This window comes from Solanum lycopersicum, chromosome 5 (genome assembly GCF_036512215.1).
Source record: "Solanum lycopersicum chromosome 5, SLM_r2.1".
In the NCBI taxonomy this organism is placed as follows: Eukaryota; Viridiplantae; Streptophyta; class Magnoliopsida; order Solanales; family Solanaceae; genus Solanum; species Solanum lycopersicum.
The window spans coordinates 64,293,730-64,312,441 of record NC_090804.1 but is presented as its reverse complement, the minus strand read 5'-3'; the positions used below and the strand labels follow the sequence as shown (position 1 = coordinate 64,312,441).

At 32.8% G+C, this 18,712-nt stretch overlaps 4 protein-coding genes across 6 annotated transcripts; 2 read left to right on the top strand and 2 right to left on the bottom strand.

Annotated features, from left to right (window-relative positions):
• Window positions 1-188: 188 nt before the first annotated feature.
• LOC101264934 (zinc finger protein ZAT4-like) lies at window positions 189-1,814 on the bottom strand. The gene has a single exon (XM_004240217.5). It carries the CDS (start codon window positions 1,758-1,760, stop codon window positions 315-317), a length of 1,446 nt encoding a protein of 481 aa, XP_004240265.1. The 5' UTR covers window positions 1,761-1,814; the 3' UTR covers window positions 189-314.
• Window positions 1,815-5,489: 3,675 nt separating this feature from the next.
• On the top strand, window positions 5,490-8,067 carry LOC101268107 (protein transport protein Sec61 subunit beta-like). Of its 3 annotated transcripts, XR_011221405.1 has the most exons (3): window positions 5,490-5,782; window positions 6,023-6,170; window positions 7,660-8,067. XR_011221405.1 is itself a non-coding variant. In XM_004240008.5 (2 exons), exon 2 carries the CDS (start codon window positions 7,669-7,671, stop codon window positions 7,921-7,923), a length of 255 nt encoding a protein of 84 aa, XP_004240056.1. In that variant the 5' UTR covers window positions 5,642-5,782; window positions 7,660-7,668; the 3' UTR covers window positions 7,924-8,067. The 3 variants fall into 3 exon arrangements, 2 of the variants coding, with proteins under 2 accessions (XP_004240056.1, XP_010321494.1); XM_004240008.5 differs by lacking the exon at window positions 6,023-6,170 and having other exon boundaries at window positions 5,642-5,782; XM_010323192.4 differs by lacking the exon at window positions 5,490-5,782 and having other exon boundaries at window positions 6,033-6,170.
• A 1,733-nt stretch (window positions 8,068-9,800) lies between these two features.
• On the top strand, window positions 9,801-11,984 carry LOC101268397 (protein transport protein Sec61 subunit beta). Its single transcript, XM_004240009.5, has 2 exons — window positions 9,801-9,920; window positions 11,585-11,984. The coding sequence occupies exon 2, from the start codon at window positions 11,594-11,596 to the stop codon at window positions 11,846-11,848; it is 255 nt and encodes an 84-aa protein (XP_004240057.1). The 5' UTR covers window positions 9,801-9,920; window positions 11,585-11,593; the 3' UTR covers window positions 11,849-11,984.
• A 435-nt stretch (window positions 11,985-12,419) lies between these two features.
• On the bottom strand, window positions 12,420-16,898 carry LOC101268686 (flocculation protein FLO11-like). Its single transcript, XM_004240010.5, has 4 exons — window positions 16,560-16,898; window positions 16,200-16,424; window positions 13,357-13,829; window positions 12,420-13,249 (listed from the first exon to the last, which is right to left on the bottom strand). Exons 1-4 carry the CDS (start codon window positions 16,762-16,764, stop codon window positions 12,749-12,751), a joined length of 1,404 nt encoding a protein of 467 aa, XP_004240058.1. The 5' UTR covers window positions 16,765-16,898; the 3' UTR covers window positions 12,420-12,748.
• Between the last annotated feature and the right edge of the window lie 1,814 nt (window positions 16,899-18,712).

Genomic DNA, 18,712 nt, shown 5'->3' with positions numbered 1-18,712 from the left:
AAGCAAAAGAAAACATCATGAAATTTGTTAAAATTAACTTTTAATACTTAGAGAAAAAAATCTATTTAATACTTCGAAAATTCATATCGAATGAAAGAAACAAAAGTGGAAATTAAATTCAATTAAGTTACAACTCAAGAGTTGCATAGTGTATAAAAAAATTACAAGATTATGTATCTATGGTCCCTTACAAGAAAATGATTTAAAAAAAAAGGTACAAATTACAATATGTATGTCACCATGTATCATCTTTTATGGTGAATTTGTAATTACAATTTTTGTATATAGTGTGTGTATATATATATATGTATAATTTATGGGTCAGCCCCAACTTGTGTAGTTGGGCCAATTCCAACTTGTAACCAATGAGAGGGATTTTCAGAATTTTTATTCATATCCTTTAATTCACTTAGCTTAGCTAATTTCAATTTACTATCTGCTTCATCATCTTCTACATTTTGTATTGTACCATTTATAATGTTGTTGTTTTCATTATTATTATTATTGTTGTTGTTGTTGTTGTTGTTATTTATGGTTTCATCAAGGTAGTAGTTTTCACTACAACTATGTTCTTTTGCTTCATTAGGATTACTACTCCATGGATGCAAATGAATTTCTGTTGAAACCTCAAAGCTCAATGGATTCATAGGGTCTCGTCTAATTCGCGACATGTCATCGTGTGATATTGGAATGTTGAGATCTAATGTATCACTTGATTTTCTCAAGTTTGATCTTAGATTTATTTGATCCATATGTCCATTGAAATTAAATTTGGATGTTGAATCTGGGGAATTAGAGGTTATCCAATGGCACCTTTTATGCCCACCTAAAGCTTGTCCTGTGGAGAAAACTCTATGACATATTGAACATTCATGGATTTTTGATTTCCTCATGGATTTTGAACCTTGTAATGTGAATTGATCATCTTGTGTGATATTCATATCATTATCATCAATTAAACTATCATCTAGTTGATCTTGTTTGGCTGCATAACATCCTTTAACCTTTTTGTGACTTGCCCTATGTCCACCTAGGGCTTGATGAGAGTTAAAGACTTTCTTGCATGCTTTACATTCAAACAATCCTTTATTAGAAATCCCTTTAGCCTTGTTGTCAAAGGGTCTCACTAATGGTGTTAGATAGTTCATGGGGTTTCTAGCTCTCTCCTCCTCCTTGCTAGCCGAGGCACACGACTCCTCAGGCTCAACCAACGATAGGTCAACCTTCGCGTTGGCTAAATCAATAAGACATTTTGCAAGGACAAGATCTTCATCTTCACTTGATGGATAAGTTGAAGTAGTACTATTAATGGTTCCAATTTTTGTTCTTAATGACCTTTTCCTTTTAGACCATCCATAGCCTTTTCTTCCACCATTATTAATGTAGTCCTCGCCCTCTAAACAGGGCGAGGACACTAGGGATTCCGCGTCTTCTGAGCTACATTTTCCATGTTCAAGAAATGATTTCCAAGATGAGAATTCTTTCCCACAATTCTCACAAACTCTATTGCTTTTTTGTCTATTAGGGTTTGTTCTTAATTGATATAACCTCTTATTACCTCCCTTAACACCCCCTCCAAACTTATCTTCCCAATCACTAGCTGGATCATCATCATCTATGTTTGCACCTTCATCTCCAATTCCATGAGCTCTCATATGTCCACCTAAAGCTCTTCCACACACAAAACCTTTCTTGCAAACTCTACAATAATGCTTATAAATTGGTTGTTGTTGTTGTTGTTCTTGATCTATACAAGCCATGATGTTTTACTTCAAACATGAATGTGGATATAATGTTAGTTGAGAGAATGGAGAGATGGGGGGGATTGTGCATGTATTGGTGAGTTTGTTGTTCTTGTACTAGAAGTTGTTGTAAGGTTGGATGGTGAGAAAAAAATTAGTCCTAGTTTTTAGTTGGAGTAGTGGTTTGTGGAGAGAAGTTTAGAGGTAGAGAGAAAAATAGGAGTGTAAGTGAAAGTAGGGAGTGAGAGTTGACAAGTGGAAGGAGAGTAGTAAAGCCTATGGGAGTGAATATATTTACAAGTAGTTAATTTTATCACAAACTTTTTATTAAACACTTGTTATCTCAAACAACCAAATGGATGGCACAAATAATAATATTTCTTCCTTTGCATTTGTAATTTTGTGTTTTATAATTATAATATTCCGGATTGAAGAGACCATATGTAAATACATGCACATAAATATTATTAATTTTAAAATTCCCTTCTTTTTTTTTTAGTTCTTGTAGATTATTTGTTTTTAGTACATGTTTTTAAAAGATATTAAGAGTATAAATTCACACAATAATGTTATTGTTTATAAGAGTAAGGACTTGTTCTAGTTAAGATTAAATATTTGTTTGTAATACATCACACTGAATGTTGATTTAAGAACTTTAAAAATCAATATAGAGATTTGTCTTGTTTAATTTAAAGTTATAAAATGTTCTTGATAAAAAAAGCAAATAATGTTTTTTTTAAAAAAGAAATTATAATTTATAATATGCGTTTTAAGTGATATTAAAATTATAATTCATTATTAAAACCCCTATAATTGTAATGGAAAACCCATAAGAACTTCCCATATTGCCAAAAAAAACAAAACATATTCTCTCTTTCCATTATTAATTCTCATACTTTCCATTTTTAAAGTCAAACTACAAAAATCTTGATTAACATTTTAGTATGTAATTTTTCATTATATTAATATGTAAAAAACTGCATTATATAATACTTTTTGTATAGTTTTTAAATATCTAATTTTTTTTTGTTTAAAAAACCAAATAAGTGTAATCTAATTTAATTTTAAAAATAAGTCAAATTGACTTTAAAAAAATACAATATGACAAATAAAAATGAATAGAGAGATTATTACGAAAAGTAGAAGACCCAAATTATAAGCTACGAGGAGGTATTTCTTTCTACTTCATCCTTATATGAGTCGGGCACTATTTTATTTAATTTCTTTAGATGATATTGTACTATTCCTTTCGTCTATTTTTATTTGTCATATTATGTTTTTCAAAAAGTTAATTTGATTAATTTTTAAAGAAAAATATAGATTATATTAATTTAATTTTTTAAATAAATAATTTAGCTATTCAAAAACTATATGAAAAGTACTATAAATTACAATTTTTTGCATATCAATATGATTAAAAAATGGAATAATGCACAAGTACTCCTCAACTTATGCCCAAAATCTCAGAGACACACTTATACTATGCAAAGGTCCTATTACCCCCTGAACTTATTTTATTAATAATATTCTACCCCTTTTCGACTTACGTGGCACTATCTTGTAGGCCCAACACTGGTTGATTTTTTCTTTCAAACTAGTGCCACGTAAGCCTAAAAGGGGTAAAAAATTACTTATAAAATAAGTTCAGGGGAATAATAGGACCTTAGTATAGTAGAAGTGTGTCTTTGGGATTTCGGGCATAGGTTGAGGGGGTACTTGTGCATTTTCCCTTAAAAAATAAATCCTAAAATGTTAGTCAATTTTTTTTATAATTTAACTCTAAAAAATAAAAACCATAACAAAAAATATTGGACAGAATGAGTACTAGACATAGTGAGCCCATATAAGCACAAGCTCAATATCTGTTATTTTGTTTATCTCAATTTATCTAGGTAATTTATACTAATATTTCTGACATAATTTTTAAATAATATATGTTATGTTTTTTATTTCAATTTATGTAGCATGTGCGAAATTTCGAGAGTTAATCACATTTTAATATGTTTTTCAAATATTTAAGTTGTTAATTATTGTGAGTTATAGAACTCTTAGCGCAATTTTCACATAATATATATTACTCATTCAATCTCAATTTTACAGTACACATGAATTTTTGAAAGTTGGTTGAATTCTTAGTACTATTTACATAATTTTCAAATAATATATGTTACCACACAATTCTAATTATGCAACACATGTGAAATTTTGAGAATCAATCAAATTTTTAGTATGATTTTGAATTTTGAATTATTATAATTTTATATTTTTTTTTGTAAATTTCAAATAACATATGTTAATCTCTGTCCTAATCTATGTGATCACATGCCAAATTTTGAGAGTCAACCAAATATTTAAAGGAAACTTAAATAAATATATTATAATTAAAAAATATTTACCAATTATAACAATAACATTTTTTTCACTTAATCACTTTTAATACATGTATAATATAATTTTAATACATTTAACAAAATACAATTTATTATTCACATATAATACAAGTTTTGTTGATTGATAATATAGTTATCACACATTTTTAATACAATTATCATACAATTTGTCAATTACTTACCAAACAAGCATAATATATTTTTAAAGATGGTTATGATAAATATATATTGCATACATAATTCACTTTTAATACATATAGTAAATTTAACATAGTATAGCTATAAATGGTAATAAATTAAAAATATCGCTAAAATCAGTAATTCTTTATAGGGAAAATTATATATAATAGCAAACTAATAACCTAAAATAAATGAAGTAGCTACAATTTGATTTAATTGTGCTCTATAGCAAACGTTTGCAAAAAAATTTCAGGCGCCTCTCTCCTAAATATCTCGCTCGCCACTCTCCTCCAATCTCTCGCTTGCTTCCTCACTTTTTATACAAATACAAGTGTATAAAAATTGTTTCTAATTGTATAAAGCAGAGAAAATTGTATAAATACATATATTTTTGTTCTCCTCTCTCTCCTCTTCCAGATCTCGCTCGCCACTCTACCAAATCTCGCTCGCCACCCTCGCCTTTCTCACTTATACAAACAGAAGTAAAATGTATAAATTGCGTTTTTGTTTGTATAAAGTGTAAGAAAATTGTATATACACATGCAAGTACATATATTTTCGTCTTATACATTTATAATTATACAATAAAAATACTCCCCTGCCCAGTTTCCTTTGTCTTTCTCTCTTTCTCGTTTTATACAATTTTCAAATTGTATCTAATTTCTCTTTTTCTCGTTTTATACAATTCAATTCAATTGTATATTCCTTGTCAAGTCTCTTTTGTCTTTCTCTCTTTCTCATTTTATACAAATTCAAATTGTGTATAATCATTCTATACACTTATAATAATACACTTCGTTTTTATACAGTTCTATGTCCAAGTGTCTTTCTCTTTCTTATTTTATACACTTCGTTTTATACAATTTGCTTCAACTGTATATATATATATATATATATATATATATATATCAAATTATACAGTTTCCATGTTTGCTATAGAGCGCAATTATGCAAACTTTGCTATAGCATACAAATATAAATTTTTTATTTACTATATGTGAAAGTTGCCCTTGTTTATATTGAAAAGTACCACTCCAAGTAATTTTTCCAATTTTTAATAGGTTCTTTTTTTTTTTTTTTAATAATTTAGGTTGTTAATTATGGAAATTTATATACAATTTTTTCATAATTTAAAAAAATAAGGTCCTTTCTTTATAAATTCTAAAAATAGACCCTTAGGCCTTAAGCTCCACTTCTACTCTCCTTTTTCTTTTAATTTTTAAAATATGTTCCTTTCTTTGTAAACTCGCAAACATGATCCAAAGCTCCATTTCTGTTCCTTTTTCACAAATTTTAAAAATAAGTTTCCTATAAGTAAATAATGGAACTTGACCTTAAGCTCCTCCTTTTCCCATTAGATATTGTTATACTTTTATAAATACTATTTGTAATTTTATATTATAATTTGTATAAATATAATTCATTCGGGATCAAAAGAGTCCACATCCCCTAAATTCGCAGCATTCATAGGTATTTTTTCTCCTCTTCTCATCTTATTTCATTGATTTAATTTTTATTTAATTTTTTTGTATAAATTTGTGTTTTTTCACCTGTAGATTTGTACATTCTTGTGAAAAATTTCGATTTTTTTTTAGTTTTAATTGGAGCTAATTACCTTCGCATTTCTGAGATCTAAAACTTTTGAACTGTGTTGATGTTTAATGTTTTATGATCTGGTGGCTTTGACATTTGATTTTTCGGATCGGGTAGGTTAGGTTTTTTTCGGATGATAAAGGAAAACCCGCATTCGCTATATGGGTGCACAAGGAGTAATAGCTCCGCTCTTATGCAATAGCTCGCAAATTACATAGGAGAGGTAATTCGCATTAGGCAAGCCTGAACAAGCTCGATCCAGAAGGTAAACCCTTGCTTTCGCTGGTAAGGGGTTTTAAACTTGAGACCACGTGGAAATCCCAAGCTCAAATCACTGGATCACCCCGAAAGTCCGGTAGGGTAGGGTTTTTGTCCAGATGATAGGAAAATAAAGTTGAATTTGTGCTGATGATTTGCAAATTGTTTACTGATTGTAAGACTCTTGAAATTTGTGGTGATATTGAGAATATAAGATTAGTGTATTTCTTCCCTAAATTGGGTACATGTAAGTTTAATTTATGCTTAAAACTCAGACACCGCAGCCACGCTAAAAGAAAACTATGCATACATTTTGTGACCTTAGATTTTAGGCTTCATTTGAGTAGTTAGTGTAGTTGTTGTTATAACAAGTACTTGCTTGTATTTGAATTGTACCAGTTGTAGTTAGCAATTCTAGGTCGAAGGTGCAGTATAGAAGTTAATGGGAGCAAGAATGATGAATAATCGATACACCATTTTTATTGCATAGTCCGTGTCCGGTAAGTCTATGTGAATCCCAAGAAATTTTAGTTCCATCAAGACAATTTCCTTCCAAGTTTATACCTTCACATCGACTCTCCATGACGACACTATCTCAAGTGACCTCTCAATTTATTGTTGACCTTTGGAGGAAGAAGTTCATGGAACCTCTCCTTCGAGGGCGTCTAGATAATGGAATGTTATTCCTTTGTAATGCTTGAAGTAAGTGAAGTCACAAAGTTGGCTATGTGGGACTACATCCTACCCTCCCGAGACCCTACTAGTGGGATTATACTGTGTATGGTGATGGTGGGGCTTGGACGAACTTACACTCACTTAGACTATTCCACCAAATTATTAATGCGTCAATCAAACGGGAAGTATAAAATTAGCAATACAGAAGCAAGAATAGGAGTATCCCCCACCTAGATCCATGGATCACTTGCCCAAACAAATGAAGGATCAAGTTTCCCTGTCATATCTAGATCCCTGGATCACATTCCTCCTATTGGATTTGCTACTACACTATAGGCATACTGCCTCGAGCTTGCGTGTATTAGTAGCTCCTGCTGACTGCTGTAACTTAAGTATAACCACCACTAATACCTGTTCTAGACAAACCATTTGGCTTATTATTATATATATACACAGCAATGGACACTATTGCAGTGAATCGTGTAATCCAAGTTAAAAGATACGTATAGTAGTTCTAGCAGTCTCAACTCTCATATCACTTGTGCAATGAGGTTGATTTACCTCTTTTGACCGATAGTTGATTTACCTCTTTTAGCATTTAAAGGTTATGATGCATAAATATCAGAAGGGATATATATATATATATATATCAACTTCATATTGTTATGTATTGTTGGAATGCCTGGATGCAATAGTTCCTATGTTCCCTTTAGTCGATCAATTCATTTTGTTACTGTCTTTAATATGTTCACCGGGTTTGACTAGTTGCAATATATCAGATTTCTGTGATTCATCGCAGTAAAGATTTTCTATTGAAACAGTGAGTAGAAATGGCTTTGGGTGGAGGTGGACCGCAAAGGGGGACTGCAGCAGCAGCAGCTGCTAACCTACGTCGAAGGAAGACAGGAGGAGCAGGTGGAGCTGCAGGAGGAGCAGGTGGTACCATGCTCCAATTCTACACTGATGATTCCCCCGGACTCAAGATATCCCCCAATGTTGTGCTTGTAATGAGTATTGGCTTTATAGGTTTTGTCGCAATCCTTCACGTCATGGGTAAGCTTTACTTTGTCCGCAGAGAGGGCTAGAGCCATCTCATTGCTGACTTTTGAAACTTTTGTTGGGCAAACAGCTTTCTAGTGAAAGGAAAACTGACATTGTAGATTTGTTTTCTTGTTTGTTTGTCTATGCAATGAAGTTTATAGAAAAGTTTTCATAGTTATGAGTTGAAACTGTTTCTTGTGCCATCTGTGTTCCAATGTCTTCTAATGAAAAGGAGGCCACCAGATTCCAGTTTCTTAGAATATGAATGCAATTATAACTTTAGCTGAGATGTTTTTGCTTTGCTCGCTTGCACTATATACCTTGCTTTAAAAGGCGGGGGCGTGAGGCGTAAGCCTCAACACACGTGGCGTAAGTTCCATGGATTTACGAGGCCTAATTTTATATATTCAGTTTTTTAGTTTTATTACTAATAAGCAAAATTAAACCTTTTAAAGATTTATGTTTTTTATTTGAATAAGTATTGATAATCAATAGTAAAGAAAAAAATATTGTGATTGCTATTCGAGAAATATCAAGCAAAAAAAGTTGTAAAAAATAAATTAAAAATGTCTCGCTATACGTTTTTACGTTCATGACTTACGTTTTTATACTCAAGACTTATGTCTTAAGACTTGGGCCTTATAGATCTACGTTTTTTATTTACGCCTCGGAGCGTTTAATAGCCCCACCCAGAAACTTCATTTACTTTTTGATAGCCCTGCCCAGAAACTCAAACACTTATGTATATATATATTTTTCTATTTTATATATAAGAAAATTATTTTTCTATTTTATTTTTTTAAGAAAGCAGAAATTTTTTCACTTCTCTTTGTTGGAAAACAAAATTCCATATTAGCTTTGAATGACAGATACCCCACCCATAATATCAATTTTATCCTTGATATTTAATTTTTCATCTCTACAATATCATTTTATATCATATATAATATTTTCTTTCTTATTTTATGTACTTAAATTTTTTTATATAGGTTCAATTTAACATTATAAATAGAATAACAATTTTATGAATTTACTACAGATCAAACACCATATTGTTATTATTAAGTAAATATATAAATTTAAATACTACATATCTCTTATTATCTTTTAGAGTATTATTTTATTTTATTTTTCTATATAGATAAACGAGTTATGATTATCTGTAATGCAATACTTTTTAAATAATATAATTCAAAATTTGTTTACAATACAAATAAATATTGATTTTTTAGGAGTTTGTTATATAATACTTCGATAATTCATTTTTACTTGTCACGTTTTGATTAGACGCACTCATTAAAAGATAATGGGGAACTTACATAAATATACTATAATAAAAAAATATTTACCATTTATAGCAATAATATTCTTTTTCACTTGATCACTTTTAATTCATTTATAATACAAGTTTAATACATATTACAAAGAATAATTTTATTATTCACATATAATACAAGTTTTAATGATGGATAATGCATTTATCGCACATTTTAATACACTTATAATACAATGTGACAATTTTTTACCAAACAAACATAAGATATTTCAAAAACAATTACAATTCAAATATATTGCATGCATAATTCACTTTTAATACATATTACAGATTTATCACAGTATTGCTATAAATGATAATAAACAAAATGTATCGCTAAAATCAGTAATTATTTTTAAAAATATATTAATTCATATAATTTTTCCAAAGATAATTATTGCTATAAATATTTTATCAAATTATTCCTATCAAATGTAATCTTGAAAAATATTTATTTCATCAAAAATAATAAGTATAAATGAAAAAATATATATTTTAAAAATAAGTAACTATTATAAAATGTCATTAGTTTACCAAAAGTGTTCGAGACTACGTGTCATGGATTCATTGGCCACAGTGATGTGGCCTCCTCCACGTATAATAAATCAAAGCTTTAAAGTCCAAAACTTAATAGAATATCCATTAAACAAACGCGTCAAAATACTTCTCATCCATTTTCCTTCCAGATCGGAGAATCCATTTTCCCTAATTCTCAGCATTCTTAAGGTATTTTTCTCCTTTTCTAGCATCATTTGATTAATTTTTTTTTTCATTTTTTGTATGAATTTGTCTTCATACCTGCAGATTTAATTAGATTTGTACTGATTTTTGCTTGTGAATTTTTTAAATTTTCATTGGAGCAAGTTTATGCAATTGATTTGTTAACAAAAAGTGAATTTCGCATGTGTTGAGATCTGAAATCGGAAGGATCTAAACTCTTGAGTTTTGATTTGTGTTGATGTTTTATGATCTGATGGCTTTTACAATTTGATCTCCCGGGTTCAGATTTAGCAAGTTTTCGGAATTTTTTGAAACCGCGATGTGAATTTATGGCGATGACTTGCGAATTGCGCAATGATTCTACATGTTAGTTTAATTTGAAGTCAAACATTTTGTGATTGTCTTGGGGATTCATCGGCTAGTTAGTGTAGCGGCGGATCTAGGATTTTATTGAGGGTTTTGATAAATTAGAAATCAATGATTTGAACTTGGAACAGAATATAAATTAGTCTTTAGTTTTGTATATATACATAAAAGGCTTAACACTCTTGGCCACCTTTAGATTTGCTTCTGAGATCAAGCACTTGCTCGAATGTAGCGGGTCGTTCACCCCTTTCAATGAGTATTTCTCTTAAAACTGGATGCACTGTATTTGAGTTGTACCAGTCTTATAAAGGTAGTTATCAATTCTGGGCTGAAGGTGCAGTATAGCAAGTTAGCAGGGGCTAGAATGATGAATAAACTATACATCATTTTTGTTGTATGTACCTTTATCTTGTCTTGAAAATATATTCAAATGAACTTGTACTAGATGGGGGTTCATAAGCTTAGTGTTTTGGGAAAATAGGGAGATGGGGCAGGCACCCTCGTGTTGCAATTGTATGGTTTAGTTTGATATTAGCGAAAACTTGTTATTTGCTTTGATGGCTTGGTGAGGGTGGTTTGAAACAAGTGTGGACATATTCAGGATTCACCATCTCTTTTGGTATACAATTTTGTGAAGAGGTTTCAACAAGTGAAATGAGTGGAAGTGGTGTGGTTTTACCATAGAAGGACATGAAAAAGAAATGACCACTTTAGGGCGGGCTAAAAAATGGAAATAAAATAAAATGAGCGAATAGAGTCTCCTTGTTTCTTTGCAAGCCGTCTGATTCTCCTGAGCATTTATATATCGTCTTTTACCTTGGCCCAATCATGTCTTTCCTTTTCTTTGTACGTCTCAATGTTTGCATTACAATGTTGAATAGTTAATATTTAGTAGTACCAACTTCCACTTGTGGAATTACATTGGTATGTTGTTCTATAGTTTGTCATTCCTAAAGATCTTTATCAAGTGAATAATTCAAAATTCTATTATTTCACAATTTGTTTAATGTTGTTTGACTAATATCTTAAATAATACCTTGTTTGTTCCAATTGTGTAAGCCTAATTTGACTTTGATGGTTGAGTTGGTTGCACTGGTAGTTGATGTACCTTTCTGAGGGTTTAGAGGTTATGATGCATAAATATAGGAAGATATATATTGTTGAAATGGCTGGATGTAATAGTTACAGTGTTCCCTTTAGTTGATCATATGTTGTCTTTAAAATGTTCACTGTGTGTTGAGGACTTGCAAAAGATCTCTGAGATTCTTCCCACTGAGGATTTTCTATTTAATACATTGAAACAGTGACTAGAAATGGCATTGGGTGGAGGTGGACCACAAAGAGGGACTGCAGCAGCAGCAGCTGCTAACCTACGTCGAAGGAAGACAGGAGGAGCAGGTGGAGCTGCAGGAGGAGCAGGTGGTACCATGCTTCAATTCTACACTGATGATTCCCCCGGACTCAAGATATCCCCCAATGTTGTGCTTGTGATGAGTATTGGCTTCATAGCCTTTGTTGCGATCCTTCACGTCATGGGTAAGCTCTACTTTGTCCGCAGGGAGGGCTAGTGACCGAACCGTTGCTGAGTTGGGAAATTTTTGTTGGACAACATCTTTCATCGTTTAAGGAAAAACTGACATTGTAGCTTTATTTTCTTGTTTGTTTGTCTAATGCTATGGAGTCTATAGAAAAGTTTTCTAGTTATGAGTCGATTTTTTCTTGTGCTATTCCAACACTTTCTAATGAACAAGAAGGTGCCAAATTCTAGTTTCTTAGACCGTGAATGGGATCATGTCGCAGTTATAGCTTTAACAGAAATGACTTCTCCACTGCTCGCTAACAACTTTGGAATTAGATAATAACAAGAAATGCATGCACCCATTTTATTCCTCACTTCTGACCTTTTAGTGTTAAAAAAATTAAAATAAAAGACAACAAATCGGGAACAACTTACTAAATAATATAACACTATCTTAGCTGATTTTTTAAAATGTAATTATGATGTATTGAAAATGATCACCAAAATTAACTGCAGAGTCGAACTCGATCACGAAAATTGGTTACCTAGGGAAAACCACAGCTTAATAAGACTCTTTTTTCTGGTTCGCCTCTCAAAAACTTCAAGGCACACTGCACAGATTGAACTTTTAAGTGACGAATTCGCAACACCTTAATTTATATATACTGCTGAGTTTTGATGTTAGCACTTAACCACATTCGTACATACTCTATTAACACCAGAAACATCCATGGAGCAGCCAAACACACTAGTTCAGAGATAAAGTAGCCAGAAAAGTTGCATTCGCATGTGCATATTAGTAAAAAAGAAAGAGCTCCATGCGACGCTCCGGGGATCTTTTCGTTCTTCAGCACTTACATCAACAACACATTTATGACCAAAATCTCATAAACTTACTCCCTCAGCCATATCTCAAGCTTACTTGTGATTAGCACCCATCGTCACTTCCCTATGATGAGAATTCTTGGTCATCAGCTTCAGGAGGGAGAATGTACATGTCAAGGCCGTAGGTCTCGGGTTCAAATGTGGGGTCTTTAGCTTTGATCTTCTCTATGGCCAGCTTCACCCCATTTCCCATGTAAGGAGCAGCGTACTCCATGAGCTCCTGTCTGTACAGGGAGGAAGCCTTGTATTTCTGGATAGCAGCAGGAGCAGCCTCCTCCAATTCCCTTCTCAGCTCGGAGATAGTTTGGTGAAGGATCGTCTGGACCAGCAAAATAGAGTCCTTCTCACCAGTTAGAGCAGTTATCTTGTTTGCAGCCCCGGCCAACTCATGCTCAAGTCTCTCCTTCTCCTTCTTAGAGTCCTCGAGCTTCCGACTGACTTTAGCCAACTTATCTTTCAAAGAAGAGGTCATCTTTTCCTTGTCATCCCTCACTTTTGCCTCCTCATCATACTTATCAGTGACTAATAGAAGGCGTTCTGACAGGAGACAAAAATAGTTGATGCCCTACAAAAGGGAGAAAAAGAGGTCAAGAAAGGAAACAGAAGAGAAAAGAAACAAAGTTGAAAGGAGAGGCTAACTTCATTAAGAAAAGAAAAGAGAGAGAAACTGACCTCGTAGAAGTGACGAAGCCCCTCTTCAGTGACCTCTTGATCCGTCTTGTTATTCACGACAACCCGCTCCCACATTTCAATTGTTGAGTCCAGAAGATCGACAGGTGGAAGGCAAGGTTGCTCCTCCTCAATAGGCTGTGAGCTTGAAAGCAATGAGCTGCCTGACTTTGAGCCCATCGGGACTGAAGGAGTGGAGGTTGAAGGGACACCAGTAATGGGAACACTGCACGGCTTGGACTCCCCATATTTCTGTTCAGCAGTAGCAGCAGGTATATAAGCAGCATCACCGACAGGCTTGCTTGAGCTTGTAATTTCAAGTACTGTTGCTCCATAGGCACAAGGCTGAGAGACTGAAACATGCTTTTCATTTTGCCCTCTGCCTTGAGCTTGGCGGGACAGAAGCTTCTCACATTGTCTTGCCAAAATTGCAGCAACCTCATCCTGCTCGAGTGAACAACTAGCAGGAACAGTTACTGCAAACAAACAAAAAAGTTCAGCAACATGAAAGGTTGGAAAGTAATAATTTCACTTAGTTGACTTAAAACACCAGCAAAGAAACGCATTCTATCAGAGGCAAACCATGATTGATGTTATCTGCTCTACACTTGGAAACTCATCAACTAGAACTTGATCATGTTCCTAAGGGTTGTGGTGAGCTAGGGCTCAAGATTCACTCCTGCCAGTTCATAGAGGTAGGTAGCAACTCCACAGGTAATGGAAAACAAAAAATTTCCTCTCAAGCTGTGAATTAAAATGGCATTTGGAAATATTTTCATGAGATCTAATAACCAACCAAGATAATTCAAAAGCTACTTGGCAAAAATAAACTTGAAAAGAAACACATATTTGCTGCCTATGATCCCACAGAAAACTAGCTCAATGTCTAGCAGATGAAAAGAAAAAACTGAGACTGAGCTAATGTAATTGAGGCAAACTATATATCATCTTCACTCTTCACAAACTCTGTTAGCCCTATCATTGCTTTGGGGTATACATGCCCAAGATGGAAAATATACCTCTAATTTCTTCAGAGGTCAAGAGCTGTCATGTCCTAATCTATGGTTTAACCAAATTGAACGAGAGTAGTCCAAACAGGAGGAGAAGTCGGAAATCTACTGCATGGGGCAGATGCTTTTAGATTCTGAGTCTGGTATGGAGTTCGAAGATAATATTCTACATGAAAAAAATCATGTCATCTTGCAACCATCTGAGAATACACAAAGTTAATCAAAGGAAAAGATGAAGAAGCAAACTTGTCAGAAGCCAGGAAACAGAGGCGCAAACAGATGATGGAACAATCACAAACACATAAAGCAGCCAAAGAAATGAATAAAATGAAGAGAACTGCAGAATTCAACAAAGAAGCTTAACCCGTACCTTTAGCTGATAGATATAGGCAGACGAGAAAAGGGTAGAATTCAACAAAGAAGCTTAAACCGTACCTTTAGCTGATAGATATAGGCAGACGAGAAAAGGGCAAGTGTAAAATCAAATGGAATGAAGGTAAGCAGAAAACACAGAAGGAGGAAGCAGGAAGTTGCATGCACAAGACAAAAAACTCTCCCTGAGAAACCAAGAAGCAGGTGCTAATGTTTATATGAGGAGGAGGATGTATCACCAAAAAGGAAGCAATGTATCCCCCTTATTTTTCGGCCAACACACGTCACACGTCGTAAAACAAATGAGCACAACATTGACTTGCTTAACATTCTACCATGAACAAATCCAAGCTTATGAAGTTAGGAGAACATTTGATAGTATAATGGATAGAGTGAGCTATCTCATATACAAATCCTACCCAAAGATGGATAGGTCATGAATAACTTCTTTTAGTAACATAGTTGTTCATTGATAAAAGCTACCAACTATCAGTAAGATGGCAAAACTTAGCTTTGGGCAACAGGTACAATTTATGAATAGCAAATAGTATAGACAGAAGCAAGGGCTCATAACTTGAGGACACACTCTTTAAAGGAACTCTTCTTACCATCTCCTCCAATTGCTCTCTCAAATTCATTCCTACTAATGCCAAGTCTAATTTAGGCATTGAAGAATAACCCTTGATATTGCTGGGATCTCATTGCAATTTTTTCTCCCGTTTTCCCTGGCAATGAGGCAATCCCAAAGCAACCTTTTACAGCTCAATCTTTCTGACCTATGAGCTAACAAACTATTTCGACAAAAACTACTTTATAGCGGTAGCAGGTTTGCTAACAGCTCCATTTCAACATAGCAATGATGCATTGCACCACAGCTGCAGTAATCAGAGGACGAAAAATGGCAGGTAAGGCTACAGCCTCTTTTAACAACAGTGATGTTACAGGGAGAGAGATGAACAACATAATTAGTCACATTGTTTTACATTACTTTCCTATATTCATTTTGTACCTTTCTCTACCTCGGTAATCTGTTACTCATCAAACAGGAACTGTAGATCATTGGACAGGGGCTGGCTCACTTGCTCCCTCTTACTCCCCGCACGATGGTAAATGAAAAACGTAAGCATTCCAGCAAACAAAGCAAAACTGCTGAAATAATTGGAAGAGGAACTTGTACTCAACTTAACCCCAAATACATTCCCGTAAAGTGAAATCCACACTGAGCAATTAGAAAACTATACAGCAACGCTAGAAGGAGGCAACATAAATAGAATCCACTACCAGAGGAACATAAACTTGCTAAACTGAATTGATTTTAATTTCACTTCTTAACATAGAGTGAGACCTCTAGCAGATAATGTCAATCGTAATAAATCAATCATGGAGCAAACATTCATTAACACGAATACAGGATCCTATACGAAGCACATAGCTTAAGCATTGAACATCAAAAAAAAATATTACCAAATCCCGGTGCTGAGACGGTTGGTTGTGGTGGTGAAGAAGTTGACACAGATACTTTTCCAGAGAGAGAAGAAGTTGAAGTGGCTGATACCGTAGTAGTAATTTCTGAAACCGAAGAAGGCGAAGTGACTGATGATAGTGAATCCGCAAAACAATTGTTGGTAGTAGTCGGTCCTAAAGATGACGAAATCACAGTTGATGAGCTCGCATTCGAAAACCAAGGTACTGCATAAACAAAACTATGAGTTAGTACTTAGTAGTAGCAGAATCGCAAGGTTTTTCAGATACCGATTGACGAAGGCGCTGAATAAAAACTGAAAAGCGTGACAGACAGTTATAGGAAGACACGGTACAACTTACAAGTAGAGTTATCAGTTGAAACGAAACTAGTTCCGAGCAACCACGAAGGAACTGTAGCCGATAGTCCAGGAACTGTATCACCGGCAACCGGCGAGGAAGAGCCGGAATCAGTAGATGAAAATCCGAACTTCATCGGAGAAGAAGGAGGAGTGATAGTGTTAAAATTTGAAAATGAAAATGGTGAAGCAGCATTTTGCCTTTCCATATTATTTTCTTATTTCTGACATTAATGCTGCGTGTTTACCTTACTTTTTTTTGCCCAAGGGAGTGGAAAGGTTAAAGAATGGACCGAAAATGATTTTAACTTTTTGGTTCCTTACGAAGGAAGATTGGTATAAATAAGTTTTATCAGTATAAAATAGACTTTCTCATTTTTACTCTTTTTAAATTATTTATATGTTTTTTTATAATATCAATACATATTTTTGAAAATATATATTTTTTCAATATAGAAAAATTAAGTAATTAATTCATTTTAATAGATTAAATTAGTTAATTAGAATAAATTAATTCATATTTATTTATTGAAAGTTTGATTTCAACAGTATTGACTAACAGTATAATGATAAACTAGTCTGATTTTTTAACAAGGGGAAAAATTTAATAACATGGCATATAAATAAAAACAAAAGAGATAATAACTCAAACAAATTCGATATTGATAAGTAAAATTAAGCATTATGAATATATTAAATTTCATTTAGTATGTCTACAAAAGCCTTTCAGAAATAAAATATGGGTAGTTTGATAAGGCGTATAAAAATAATGTTGAATAGAGTATACTTCTATTAATTATACATAGAAATTTCTTTTGTATTGTTTATTTGATGTATTAAAAATTACATACATTATGTAAGAAAATTAATTTATAAAAATATTGTCCTCCACAATAATAGTGAAAAAGGTATAAAAAGGATTTTGAGAGGTAAATTGAATTTTAATCATGCTAATGCATACATTGAATCTCTTGCATTACTAATACCTAAAAAATAATTATATGAGAAAGACATACCTTAATATACAATAGAGTGTAATAGTTATATATAAATTGAAAAAAAATATACTAAACAAAGCACTATTATACACAAAATCAATATACTCATTATACAAAAGGACACTTGGCATTAAGCTTGTAAGTGGGCTGGAGCAGATCAGTCTGGATTCTGGCCCATTAAAAAATCCACCAGTCTCCAAACTGGGCTGGTTGTGGCCCATATCTTAATGGGGTGGACCATTTTTTTAGTAAAAATTAGGCAAATTACATAGTATAAGGAAGAAATTACTTCTTATTCCTACTCTTTCATTAGTTATCAAAAATCACGCAAATACTTTAACTAATAATGGTCTGATACTTAAATTATTAAGTTGTTGTTATCATTTCAAGCGTCAAGTAAGGAATTTAAAACAGAAATTAATTGATTTTCACAAATCACACGTATGTATTTCCTTCAACCAATCAGTCATAAACTTCTAATTGAATTATAATTTTAAATTTCAAATTGTGAAACATTCTTCCTATTCTTTGAAAAAACAGTAAAAGTTTGATGCAAACAATTATGGAACGAAATTTCGTGAAGATTCGAAATAAATATTTCGATCTTGTTAAGGCATTATGGATCATGGGAGAATGATGTTAGATACGAGCGATACAGAAATGATGTGCTAGTGATTGGAGAAAATATTTCATTCGTAAATCTTATTTCAGTAATTGCAGTTGTATTGGGTATTAATGAATTGAAAAAAAAAGATCGAGATCAGGTAATTCGTCTCCATTGTGTATTTGGAATGATATGAGGGTGAAATTGTGCATTGACATGAAGAACATAACGTAGGATTCGGTATATATCCACTATGCATTGATACATCGGATAAAAGTGATGAAGAGATATAAATTTTGATGCAACAATAGGTGCAATTGTGTGTATTAAAGGTGAAAAATGGGACACAAACATGTACTTTCTTCATGAAAGATTCTTGATGCTTGCTTTTAAGAAATATTATGCTTTATGTCTACTAATTCTCAAATTTGGTACTTTATGAAGTACTTTTAGGTTATTAATTTATGATGCAGTAAATGAAAAATGTTATGTTTTCGATTCTGGTTACATTTTTTGATTCTTAATTTTTGATAAAGTTAGTTTGATATACAATGT

What these genes read in the sequence shown, in the direction of transcription:
- LOC101264934 (XM_004240217.5), bottom strand. Translation starts at nt 1,760, where the DNA reads ATGGCTTGTATAGATCAAGAACAACAACAACAACAACCAATTTATAAG.
- LOC101268107 (XM_004240008.5), top strand. Translation starts at nt 7,669, where the DNA reads ATGGCTTTGGGTGGAGGTGGACCGCAAAGGGGGACTGCAGCAGCAGCA.
- LOC101268397 (XM_004240009.5), top strand. Translation starts at nt 11,594, where the DNA reads ATGGCATTGGGTGGAGGTGGACCACAAAGAGGGACTGCAGCAGCAGCA.
- LOC101268686 (XM_004240010.5), bottom strand. Translation starts at nt 16,764, where the DNA reads ATGGAAAGGCAAAATGCTGCTTCACCATTTTCATTTTCAAATTTTAAC. An exon ending in CGTCTCAGCACCGGGATTTG is followed by an intron (nt 13,830 to 16,199) that starts GTAATATTTTTT and finishes GTTTGTTTGCAG; the next exon opens with TAACTGTTCCTGCTAGTTGT. An exon ending in GGCTTCGTCACTTCTACGAG is followed by an intron (nt 13,250 to 13,356) that starts GTCAGTTTCTCT and finishes TCCCTTTTGTAG; the next exon opens with GGCATCAACTATTTTTGTCT.